At 39.1% G+C, this 13,051-nt stretch overlaps 3 protein-coding genes across 3 annotated transcripts in view; 2 read left to right on the top strand and 1 right to left on the bottom strand.

The window, feature by feature from the left end:
* Positions 1–8,007, top strand: part of LOC134679839 (translation initiation factor eIF2B subunit delta) — a 33,254-nt gene extending 25,247 nt beyond the window's left edge. The window contains exons 9-11 of the mRNA XM_063538742.1: positions 3,883–4,063; positions 5,591–6,016; positions 6,976–8,007. Of these exons, the coding sequence (XP_063394812.1) occupies positions 3,883–4,063; positions 5,591–5,805 (396 nt within the window). The 3' untranslated portion in view covers positions 5,806–6,016; positions 6,976–8,007. The remainder of the gene's footprint in view (positions 1–3,882; positions 4,064–5,590; positions 6,017–6,975) is intronic.
* A 197-nt stretch (positions 8,008–8,204) lies between these two features.
* LOC134679838 (dolichyl-diphosphooligosaccharide--protein glycosyltransferase subunit 1) lies at positions 8,205–9,772 on the bottom strand. The gene has a single exon (XM_063538741.1). The coding sequence runs from the start codon at positions 9,724–9,726 to the stop codon at positions 8,317–8,319; it is 1,410 nt and encodes a 469-aa protein (XP_063394811.1). The 5' UTR covers positions 9,727–9,772; the 3' UTR covers positions 8,205–8,316.
* A 938-nt stretch (positions 9,773–10,710) lies between these two features.
* On the top strand, positions 10,711–12,079 carry LOC134680503 (uncharacterized). The gene is made up of 2 exons (XM_063539628.1): positions 10,711–10,965; positions 11,062–12,079. Exons 1-2 carry the CDS (start codon positions 10,926–10,928, stop codon positions 11,343–11,345), a joined length of 324 nt encoding a protein of 107 aa, XP_063395698.1. The 5' UTR covers positions 10,711–10,925; the 3' UTR covers positions 11,346–12,079.
* The last annotated feature ends 972 nt before the right edge of the window (positions 12,080–13,051 follow it).

Raw genomic sequence — 13,051 nt, 5'->3', positions numbered from 1 at the left:
AACCTGTACCAAAATATTACCAGACTAGAAGCGGTCGTGAGGTAAGACCTAGGCAGCTGCTAGACTGGTAGGGGAGGTGTTGTGTATCTGTGGTTAAGTACACTATGCTATCTGTGGTCCTGTGTTACACTCAGAAGTTTTTAATAAACAGTTACTCTTATAACTATAAAGTGTATTATTGAATTAAAACACAACCAATGTTCAATGTATTAAAAAGCGAGACCGCAGTTTCGTCGACGTTCGACGTTCGCCGCAAAAGTTTTTAGGAACTATATACTCGTACATACGAAATATCACGGAATACTCCTCACAAAACTTGAATTATACGGTGTACGTGGTATGGCTTGGAAACTGATAAATTCATACCTCACTAAACGTTCACAGTATGTAGAGATCAGAAAAACCCAGAGTATATTTCAATCGGATGAAACTATCATAAAATACGGCGTTCCACAAGGATCTGTATTGGGCCCTCTACTTTTTATTATATTCATAAATGATTTACCACACTGTATTACCACTGGAACACCGTATCTTTATGCTGACGATACCAGCATCATTATTAAAGCTCGCACTGAATATGAATTAAATATGAAAATGCAAAAATGCTGGTCAGATTTGTGTAAGTGGTTCTCGGCTAACTGTTTAAAAATGAACTATGATAAAAGTTTTTACATGATATTTCGTCGTGGGTTTAATAGCGCAGATCCTATTTGTAACATCCCTATTACAAAATCAGACTGCATTACATTTCTAGGTGTTGAATTAGAACTAATACTAAGGATTAATACTAAGGATGTAGGAAAAAATGGTAACAATAAAATGAATAGTGATTTGTTAAATAACTTTAATGATAATAATGTAAGAGATAATGAACCTGTACCAAAATATTACCAGACTAGAAGCGGTCGTGAGGTAAGACCTAGGCAGCTGCTAGACTGGTAGGGGAGGTGTTGTGTATCTGTGGTTAAGTACACTATGCTATCTGTGGTCCTGTGTTACACTCAGAAGTTTTTAATAAACAGTTACTCTTATAACTATAAAGTGTATTATTGAATTAAAACACAACCAATGTTCAATGTATTAAAAAGCGAGACCGCAGTTTCGTCGACGTTCGACGTTCGCCGCAAAAGTTTTTAGGAACTATATACTCGTACATACGAAATATCACGGAATACTCCTCACAAAACTTGAATTATACGGTGTACGTGGTATGGCTTGGAAACTGATAAATTCATACCTCACTAAACGTTCACAGTATGTAGAGATCAGAAAAACCCAGAGTATATTTCAATCGGATGAAACTATCATAAAATACGGCGTTCCACAAGGATCTGTATTGGGCCCTCTACTTTTTATTATATTCATAAATGATTTACCACACTGTATTACCACTGGAACACCGTATCTTTATGCTGACGATACCAGCATCATTATTAAAGCTCGCACTGAATATGAATTAAATATGAAAATGCAAAAATGCTGGTCAGATTTGTGTAAGTGGTTCTCGGCTAACTGTTTAAAAATGAACTATGATAAAAGTTTTTACATGATATTTCGTCGTGGGTTTAATAGCGCAGATCCTATTTGTAACATCCCTATTACAAAATCAGACTGCATTACATTTCTAGGTGTTGAATTAGACCCATTTTTAAGATGGCACAAACAAACTGAAAAAGTCTCCAACAGGCTGGCCAGTGCTTGTTATGCTCTAAAGAGCTTATCCAGTTTTGCAGACAGTAATACTCTAAAAATGGTTTATTATGCATATTTCGAGAGCATTATGAGGTACTGCATAGAAGTATGGGGCAATGGCATAAACATACAAGATGTGCTCATAAAACAGAAAAAGCCTCTAAGGTTTCTTGTAGGGTGTTCAGATGTACCTGACACGCATAGATTGATATTTATACAGCATAAAATTTTAACAGCTATTTCTCTTTACCTTTACTCCATATGCCTATATGTTTTTAAAAATAAAGACCAATTCAAAACAGCCAGACAGAATGTTCGCAGTAATTTTAGAAATAGAGATGACATGTTAGTAATTAAAAGTAATTTTCGATATTTTGACAAGAGTTTAAACAACACCGCAGTAAGGGTGTATAATAAATTAGATAGGGAAATAAAGGAATGCCAGGATTTTAAAACATTTGAAAGAAAACTGAAACAATATTTTATTAGTAAGCCCTATTATTCCATTAAAGAATACTTTGCTAGAGCTTTAGATTAAATTAATATTTGTTTTTATATTTTTACTCTGATTATGTATTCTCTTTTTGTACTTCTTCTGTTTTAACTTATTTTCTTAATTTTATTGGTAAACTAATTAACTGACATTTAATATATATATAATTTATCTCTTAGTATGATTTTAATTGTAATGGATTTTTATTCTTTTGATTTTTGTAATTAATTTTAATTTTGACATTACCGGTGATGTAATGTTAATATAATTGTATTTGCATGCATTGTACCTACCATGTTTTATCTGCAAATAAATAAATGATTGATTGATTGATTGATCATTTGATATTTACTATTTGCTTTTCGGTGAAGGAAAAACATCGTGAGGAAGCCGGACTAGTCCTGATAAGGCCTACTTTACTCTCTGGGTTAGAAGGTAAGTCTGATGGCAGTCGCTTTCGTAAAAACTAGTGCCTACACCAATTCTTGGGATTAGTTGTCTATTGGACCCCAGGCTCCCATTCCCATTGCCACGGCTCGGCAAAAAATCCGGGATTACGCGAGGAAGATGATGAGTTTTCTTATTATTCTCTTGCCCAGGGCCCATAACATGCGACATCGACAGTGCTATATTATTCACTCCGATACAATTAGACAGTGTACGCGTTATAGGTATTGACAGCCTCTTAAGACTGCGTCGGCCGTCCAGTGGCGCCCTCATTAGTGGAATTGTGTTTTATAATAAACCAATTAATTTCTGTACCTATACATGAATCAGTATATGTAGATATTAATATTGTTGTCCTACTTATTCCCCAACTTTTGGTCTTTGTCCGAAATACCATTTCGTAAGTTTCGGCCCGGCCGAAAGGTTCGGCCGTTTTTTGGCCGAAACCGAAACTGCAGCCGAAACATGATTTTTTGGCCGAAACTGGCCGAAACCGAAACGGAAACCGAACCTGCGGTCGGACACTAATTAAAATGTCAATTTTTGTCAGTTTTAATGTATGAGTAGTTTTAACTAAAATAATCGATCGGCACAGTAAAGAAAAAGTTTCAAATAGCGGTTACTTTTCATATATAAACCTAAGATTCTCCGGACTTGTTATGCGATCTCCTATGCATAATGTGGAGAAGTTACATGATTTTAGTACGCATGAATGGCAAACGTGTTTACGGAATATGAGATGGTGGAAGGCTGTTAAGCTGTTGCAAATCACATGTGATTATAGCGATCCTCAGCAATGAAGGAACTGGAAAGGAGACAAAAAAATGTTGACGTTCAGTTTTTAGGGTTCCGTACCCAAAGTGTTTTACCCGGGACCCTATTACTAAGACTCTGCTGTCCGTCCGTCCGTCCGTCTGTCACCAGGCTGTATCTCACGAATCGTGATAGCTAGACAGTTGAAATTTTCACAGATGATGTATTTTTGTTGCCGCTATAACAACAAATACTAAAAACAGAATAAAATAAAGATTTAAGTGGGGCTCCCATACAATAAACGTGATTTTTGACCGAAGTTAAGCAACGTCGGGCGGGGTCAGTACTTGGATGGGTGAGCGTTTTTTTTTCTGCCGTATTTTGCATTATGGTACGGAACCCTGCGTGCGCGAGTCCGACTCGCACTTGCCCGGTTTTTTTATTTAGGTCTTCTGCTATGATAAACGGGTTCCGATCGATCGTTTTGTTGACAGATAAGTAAGGTCCTGTTCGGCGCGCAGGCGCTGCTGGCGGACGGGTCGGTGCGCGGCGCGCTGGGCACGGCGCAGCTGGCGCTGCTGGCGCGGGCGAGGAACGTGCCCGTGCTGGTGGCCGCCGAGACGCACAAGGTGTCCGCCCGGGTGCAGGCCGCGCCCGCTGACCACAACGAGCTAGGTGACTATGATGCCGGCTGCACACTCAGCACCAGAAGTTGCTAAGCGGGTTTAAAATTACCTTGACACGCTCTTATTCTCTTAACGATAAAGTCGCGTCGAGATAATTTTGAACACCTCGCCCGCTTGGCAACTTCTGCTGCTGACTGTACACACTCGTAGATATAGCCTCTCGCCGAGAGTCTCGGCACCGCTCCGATCCGATCGGAGAAGCGCAAGGCGAGACGAAGAAGAGTACACACTCGTTCTCGACCTGTCTCGGCAAATATAACAGTTTTTTTTTGTTAAGAGACCCTTGTGACATACAAAAACTCATAGTATCGCTGGTGAATGCCGTCAAGGTCTTCAGGCCCCCATCTGTGGTAATAGCTGCCGCATGGTATTGACGACTGACGAGTATGCATGAGTGAGTCGCTATAAGAAAAGAAAACGATTGGAGATAAACATGTTCACACTACCTCACTTAAATAAATTAAACACTACAAGTAACTAACTAAACTTAAGACCACTTACAATTGAAACCTCTTAAATTTCCGTCCATTTATTGTATTTTTTGTGTGTTATATACTTGTTTTTTGCAAGAAAGTATTTTACTACTACAGTCGCCATCAGATATATCGGAGCGGCCAAGGTGTTCACAATATCTGAACACGCACTCTAACGCCTTGACAATAGTGTGTTCAGATGATTGTGAGCATCTTGGCCGCTCCGATATATCTGATGGCGACTGTACTAAACCGCTGTTATTATCGTTCTTAGCGATAAGCCGGCCGGTGCACATAACCATTTAAATTTCCCTAGGTTTAATTAGATACCTAATCATTAACCTAGATCGTAAACTACTCGTATTACAACTTACGAGTAATGGCTCCTCTACACGATGGGCCAACGCCGGCCACTCCAATCCAAGGGACGTATTTATACGTTAGAGAGAGCAAGTGATATTGCTATCTCATTCTGCCGCATGGCTGCGTCCCCTGGAGTGGATGGCATTGGCCCATCGTGTAGAGGAGCCATAAAAGAAACAAACTATATGTATCCTACTAAGGCCCAAGGTCCTACCTAGTACTTGAAATTTAAATTTAAGTCATATTCAATTGGAACAGAGTTGCATTTGTTTTGTTTCGTTCAGTATTGAAACAAAGTAGGTATGTAAAATCTACTCTATTTCCCGCATTATCTTAGGTGTTTTTTTTTTTCATTTGTATGGCTGGGCCTTAGGGTATAACTCTCACTCAACAATTTCTCAATTACCGTGATTTAAAATTTTAACCATCCCAAATTATGTCAATTAATTCACACACACAAACAACCAACACAACACACACAAACTACTATGCTCTGTTGATGCATTTTAGGGCCCCCCCACATCTAGCGTCTTTCGAGCGTCGGCGTCTACAACTCTATGGCCGCTGCTCGACGCAACGTCGACGCAACTGCGCAGCGACGTCATTTTGCATAGCGCTGACCAGATGTGGGGGGGGCCTTAAATCTTATTTTTTTAACCAACAAATATATTTTTGGCCAGGCGACCCCGACGACCTGATCGACAAATCCGACCCTGACTCGCCCCTGAAGGACTGGCGCAACAACCCCAACCTGACGCCGCTGAACCTCATGTATGACGTCACACCACCCAGCCTAGTCACCGCCGTGGTCACGGAGCTAGCCATCCTGCCTTGTACTAGCGCCCCTGTCGTGCTTAGGTTTAAGTTGTCTGAGTATGGTATAGTGGCGGAGTAGATTAGGTTACGTTTCTACCCTTTTAAGGCCGCGCGTGCGCGTGTGGCGTTGTAGTATACAGATCCTTATGAGAGACGACACACCGCGTGCGTGTTGTGTGTGTGTGTTGCCGGTCTTTAGTTTCAATATAACTGTGAAATCCGTATGATCTATTAATAGTACCAGTTGAGTTTTATAAAAGTAATGTTTTCGCGAAATTGACTTTTACTAGGTATTAGTGTCCGACCGAAGGTTCGGTTTCGGTTTCGGCCAGTTTCGGCCAAAAAATCATGTTTCGGCTGTTGTTTCGGTTTCGGCCAAAAAACGGCCGAAACTTTCGGCCTGGCCGAAACTTACGAATTGGTACTTCGTACTATGAAACTAAACATGTGACAAAGATCAAAAGTTGGGGAACAAGTAGGACAACAATATTAATATACTGATCGATTTATGATAAAACACAATTCCCCTAATCAAGGCGTCACTGGACGGGCGACGCAGTCTTAATGTGTATAACTAGTGGAGTGGCCAAGTTGAAGAATAGCAACTTTCGTAGGACTATAAAGGTTTATACCGACAAGTGGTATTGTTGGAATCAGCATGGTCTACTGATTATCAAAATGCATGTTGTCGCTTCATAAAGTGGTGGAATGTGTTTCTATGACGTCATAAAGTCGGCAGTACAAAATCGTAAACTATTTTCTTTTAAACATACCATGTGGGGTACCAAATGTAAGGGCGTTGTGAGTAGATTACAAATTTATAACATAGTCTAACATGTTCACCACTTGGCCTAACAAATTATTAGAAAACTTTCAATAATTTGTCAATCCAGAGTTGAATTTGAACTGCTCTAAATTGAAAATGGCTGAATGGATTAGTCTAAATTTTATACAAAATGACTGTGAATATTCTCTATAGTACTCTATACTATGTCTAGTAAGTAAGTGCTGCATCCCCTTTGCTTTAGTCCAACCCGGTATAAACCTTTTCGGTCCTACGAAAATTGTATATAAGGTAATTTCTACGAATTGGCCTCTCCTCTAAAAGCGGTTTTGTGAAATTTTCAACGGTTTTCACAAGTCTACAAAAGGTTCGGTTTCGGTATCGGTTTCGGCCGAAACTGGGGCCAAAGCCGAACATTCGGTTTCGGTTTCGGCAAAAAAACATGTTTCGGTCGGACACTACTAGGTATGCCTGCGAAAAAAGAAAGCAACTGTCTATTTTAATCGAAACGCCTAGATACGTTGCAATAGAAATAAAGTTGGTAATACTTTACATGTGCTTACATTACACTAAACTTTTCTAGTAATCTGGTTCGAAGGACCAAAAAACAACTTGCCTAGGAGAGACAAAATGCCAAACTAAATGGTCAACATTAACTGTAGGAGAGTGGTGCTATGGATTTGAACATGGAGAATATTTTATCATACTTTTGTCCTTATTCAGAGCTTGTAGGGATTATGGACATAATATGGTGTAAATTTAATATATTATAAGCAACACTAACTTCTTTAGAAGTAGGAAGATATAATGGTTTAGCTTTCTAATCCAATATCAGTCAGTATAATAAAATTGTACTTACCTACTCAATCTGTTGCAATAACGAAAAACCGGGCAAGTGCGAGTCGGACTCGCGCACGAAGGGTTCCGTACCATAAAGCAAAAAAAAAACGGAAAAAATGAAAAAAGAAAACGGTCACCCATCCAAGTACTGACCACGCCCGACGTTGCTTAACTTTGTATTTGTTGTTATAGCGGCAACAGAAATACATCATCTGTGAAAATTTCAACTGTCTTAACTGTCACGGTTCGTGAGATACAGCCTGGTGACAGACGGACGGACGGACAGCGGAGTCTTAGTAATAGGGTCCCATTTTACCCTTTGGGTACGGAACCCTAAAAAGGGACACTGTTTATGTAGTTATTCTGAAATGAATGGTTTTGTCACATAGATGTTTCGGTTTATTTATCCTATATAAGCACACTGTGTTGTCTTAGCTTTTATATGGTTCATAGTTGTTCCTAATTTGTGAATACTCCATTTTCAAAGAGTTGCAACATAAGCTCAAATGTATAAATTATTGAAATACTTTTAAATGCTGTTAATTTTATTTTGTGTTTGTCTCTGTTATTGAGTGTATGAATTCTGTCTCAATGTATACTTAGTAGCAGCTGTGTAACTACATATTTCTTCTTAAAAATTATCAGCCTATGTATGGGCCCCCCCACATCTAGCGTCTTTCGAGCGTCGGCGTCTACAAATGTATGGCCGCGCTCGACGCAACTTCGCAACTTCGACGCAACTGCGCAGCGACGTCTTTATCCATAGCGCTGACCAGACGCCGACGCTCGAAAGACGCTAGATGTGGGGGGGGGGGGCCTATATAATTTGTACCTAAGCAGACTAAATAAAACAATTATTATAAAAACATCTTTATTTAAATGTATTCTTCACACAATCACATAAAATGCAAGTGAACTAGATGCATTCAAATTATAAATAGTTATACAAATAACTTGATATATTAATTAGTCCTTATGAGGGTGTTCAGACTTATGGATAGAGAAATCTAATCTTACATAAATAATTACACATAGGAATAGCATGTAAAGGAACCCGACGACCAGCAGAGGTTCCTGTAACATGAGGATACGCGGGAATGTGTACCGCAGTTGGAAATCTTGGATATGGTTCTCAACAACATTCTTCTTTGAGAATGTGACCACCGGACGACCCTTGGTGTCCAAATAAGTATAGTGAAGAGTATCGGCCAGTCTAGTTACCGAGTATGGGATGTTCAGTTTAATGTTATTAGAACCTTCCGGCAAAATAATCTTTGTGACTACCTCATCAACCTGCATGTCGTCAAAAATGTGGTCAATGACTCTCATTTTCAACAAATACTCATTACCATACTGGTAGAGGTATTCATAGCTAGGCACATTGTATCCTAAAGTGTAATGGCTCCTCCAACCACCAAAAAGAGGGTATCTCGGTCTCAGATCTAGTTCTACGGAATCTTTCTTGACTTTCATGTTGGAGGTGGAGATGTTGCCATTGGTATCACGGTAGTAGACATCGGAGGCTGAAGCAGGGAGAAAGGTCTTGTAGGAGCGAACACTAGCGGGGCCACTGTGGTGGTCCTGCTGGTAGTCATAGCGTGAGAATGGTCCCTTCAATTGAGCTCCGGTGTGCTCAATCTCAATGACTTCCTCGACAGCAATGTTGCCCCAATGGGATACCTCTATAAGACGCTCCACGCGCCTCACGGTTAAGAAAGGAGAGTTGTTCTTGTAATGAATGCTCAACTCCTTGTCGCTGAACGCAGCAACATTGGTGTAAGGGCCGTAAATGATGTTGCCGTCCTGTTGCACGAAAGGCTTCACCTTTGTGAAAGACTCCACACTCTTTGTGTTTAATATAACAACGGTTTTTTGTGATGCGACGGCGTAAGGCGAGTAGAAATGCAGATTACCGTGATACTTGACTAGTTGATCCTCGGCTTGCGTGATAGCGGTCGGATATGGGAGCAGGGCCTTAGTGAGCACTGCTTCGGTGTTAATGACCGCGCTAGAGCCGGCGTTGATCGCCTCTTTGAGCTCGACACGCCAGAACTTTACGTTATCATAACCTTTTACTGTAGTCTCGGTAACACGAAGATCTTTGTTATTACTATCTTTAGCACCGACAAATGCAATATTATTCTTGGCCGAACGTTCAGAGGCGAGCAGGAATTGCTTCACCGGCGAAGAGCCCGCATTCTCCAACGTTATTTTCGATGAAATTTTCACGAGTTGCGATGAGATGTCAATTGTTCTGTCTACATTCTTGATTTTTATATCGTTGGTGATTGTATCCACTGTCGCGCTTCTACATTGGATGATTACGTAGATCAAAAATATAAAGCAAAATTGTAATTTAGCCATCGCCGGTAACATTTTTCCCCACTGCCACTGACAATGTATGTTTGACAATTCAGCGGAAGTACACGCCAGCACTTTAGAGGAAATACGTTGTAATATTTAGTGTTGCCATATAACAAATATAATCGATTACTATTAGTTTGAATCCAGAATCGATAGCTGGAAAAAAACCGGAATTGGCCATAACAATCAAGGGCCCAACCTTTTCTGTTCTCTTTCACGACGCAGCAACTAGTATCATTTCTCTCACCTCGCTCTTTTAAAATGCCGTTTGTCAAAAAAGGACAACCATACTGTTGACAAGGCGGACTTCAAATCAAGTGTTGCCTTTCTTGATGCGCCCACCCTGTGTATGTGTGCGTAAAAGCGTATATGTGTGCTCTTTTAGGGATGTGAAAAGTCGATGTTAATCATGTTATATACACGGACGTAGAGAGTCCATGGTTATATATCGATAAACGCTACACAGCGGAACGTAATAGCGATTAATTGAAGCTTCAATATCTTCGTTAAACATAAACATTATTGAAATGCTAATGGATAATGAATATATTATAATATAATAATATAATTCAATTATTGCGGAACACCTATTTTAGGAGGTATTTATGTATTTTAATTAAATATCTGAACTTTCCCTTGGTTCCCTGCTGGGGCGTGACTATAAAATTGTGATCTGATAACCACAATAAAGAATAAAAGCGTTTTTGGTCATTTTAGGTATCGTTAAGTCTTTGAAGTAAAATTAAAATTGCAAGAAATGTCGATAGTTTATCGATATGACTTTATCGACATGGCTACAGCAACGTGGGCCTCATTGTTAATCGTACACTAAACAAAAGTGGCAACAGTGACAGCTCGCTGAGACTACGTCTATATATATATTATGTCTATGATAACAATGATACATCACTATAGTAATTTGACATTTGGATTCGTTCGTTCTTAAATAGCTGTCATTCACCAGGATTCGTTCAATTTAATTAGTCAATTGAGATCTTTTCGCTTGTTTGGACGCGGGCGATATTTTTATTTTAATGTTGTAGTTCGATGCAAGTACTAAATATTAACGCATTCGCTGGAGTTCTTAGAAATTGTGAATGAAGACTTCTATACTGTGTCTTCATTGAACTTTCTACTGCCATAATATTTTTTGTCTATCGCGTGTTATTACTACCGGGACTCGGCAGGAAATTGAAACCCGTATCATAATAATGATGAGTTTATTCCTTCGCCTCACCCTACTTCTACTCGGTAAGTTAATGGACCTATCTATGAATATCTGCACAGTACAATTTGTGATTTGGGTTACTAGGTATACATTGTTAATATTACCTTGTTTTTTTTCAGCATTGAATATATTATTATCATGCGAGGCATATGGCACTTACGGCGGCTCTGGAAAACCTGTTGGAGGTAAACCAGTGAAGAACCCCATGTTCGTGCAGGGCACGACTACCGGCGTTCCCGGACAGGCCGCGAGCCGTGGCCTCGGCGTGTCCGCCTGGGGCATCGTGGTAATTATTTTAGGTGTGATACTCGGGGGAATGAGCTTCTATTACTTTTCTATGTGCTACCCTATTTTGTGCAAAAAAGAGCGAAAATATGACCCGATTCACATAGATACTGCATAATTTGAATGTCTTAAATGGAATATCAATTCATATCATCATCAACATGACCTATTAACGAAATTCAAATTTTTACATAGAAAATTGTATTGTTATAACTACTTTTGAAAAATAATCCATATCTTGCCAAAAGACTGGTACTAAAAGTGATTCATAATGTAACTTGCAATATAAGTAATTATTGTTACTAATAAAATTGCAAGAATTGGTCTTCCCTGGCCTGGAATCCCTTGACTTCCTCAAGATTTCCCAAGTAGCATTTAAATCATCAAATAAATTGTGTTCATCCTTAATGTATAACTTAGTATAGTTAGTTGAAAACCATATTTTGTAAGGCAATTTATGCCATTTTAACATGGGTGCCATAAATATATTTCCCTAAGATATTATAGCATAAAATTAAATATATTCTACTCACTAACTTAATTTTATATGCTATCCAAAGTTGGCATCCAAAAGTTTCTCATCAGAAGCTATTTTAAAATTTTAGATCTTTTTGAATAGAGAAAAATCGGGTCTATTCCCAATTATACCCACCAGGTATATATAGGAAAAGTTGCATGCATATGAATCATTTCCATCTGTCCCCACTTGTCTTCATGGTGGTGGGGACAAATGGGAATACATAAAAAATCTAGTGATTTTCGACGTGTTTTCGACAGTTATCTGTTATACCTGTCACACTTTGCCTTGTCCTAATTGGTTCAGTATTATCTTGACTAATGGTTAGTTTAGAAGTAAATTATCTGTAAACAAACTGTACAAATGGTGGCGGGGACAAATGGGAATACATAAAAAATCTAGTGATTTTCGACAGTTATCGGTTATACCTGTCACACTTTGCCTTGTCCTAATTGGTTCAGTATTATCTTGACTAATGGTTAGTTTAGAAGTAAATTATCTGTAAACAAACTGTACAAGACTGTATCTTCAACTTTTGTTGTATATTCTAGATTAAGATTGTTTCATATTCTAGGTTAAGATGTCTTATCTTTAGTGAAGTGCTCAAATAAATTATACTTTACACCTACCACAGCTGCATTTTTATCATGTTTGACTTTTTTATCTTTAGGTAGATATCATTTCATGACTATTTTTGTCAACATAAGAGAGGGCAGGACATTTTTCTCACAATATGTGAAATACCCACCATGATATGTTGAAACAATAGTAACAACTACCTGCATGAAAAAAAACCGGGCAAGTGCGAGTCGGACTCGCGCACGAAGGGTTCCGTACCATAATGCAAAAAAAAAGGTCACCCATCCAAGTACTGACCACTCCCGACGTTGCTTAACTTTGGTCAGAAATCACGTTTGTTGTATGGGAGCCCCATTTAAATCTTTATTTTATTGTTTTTTGTGAAAATTTCAACTGTCTAGCTATCACGGTTCGTGAGATACAGCCTGGTGACAGACTGACGGACGGACAGCGAAGTCTTAGTAATGGGTCCCGTTTTACCCTTTGGGTACGGAACCCTAAAAAAGCTAAAAAGAAAACAATCCAAAAAACCAGAATCGCGAGTTTCCTAAGATAACCCATCAACCTCCAGAAAAGCTACTAGCCTATTGTGGCGCTTGCGCCAGTGGCCTTGCACGGTTGACGGCCTGTGCTTAATGATTATGCTAATGGGCCATTGTTTTTAGCGGACATTGCTAGTAACGCTACTTTACCTTCTATATTAAAATCACAATATTTTCCTAGTAAAC

This window comes from Cydia fagiglandana, chromosome 3 (assembly GCF_963556715.1).
Source record: "Cydia fagiglandana chromosome 3, ilCydFagi1.1, whole genome shotgun sequence".
Taxonomy (NCBI): Eukaryota; Metazoa; Arthropoda; class Insecta; order Lepidoptera; family Tortricidae; genus Cydia; species Cydia fagiglandana.
The sequence above is the reverse complement of the archived record's forward strand: the minus strand, read 5'-3'. Positions and strand labels throughout refer to the sequence as shown.

Coding starts and splice junctions, on each gene's coding strand:
- LOC134679838 (XM_063538741.1), bottom strand. CDS start 9,726: ATGTTACCGGCGATGGCTAAATTACAATTTTGCTTTATATTTTTGATC.
- LOC134680503 (XM_063539628.1), top strand. CDS start 10,926: ATGATGAGTTTATTCCTTCGCCTCACCCTACTTCTACTCG. Junction 10,966..11,061: donor CCTCACCCTACTTCTACTCG/GTAAGTTAATGG, acceptor GTTTTTTTTCAG/CATTGAATATATTATTATCA.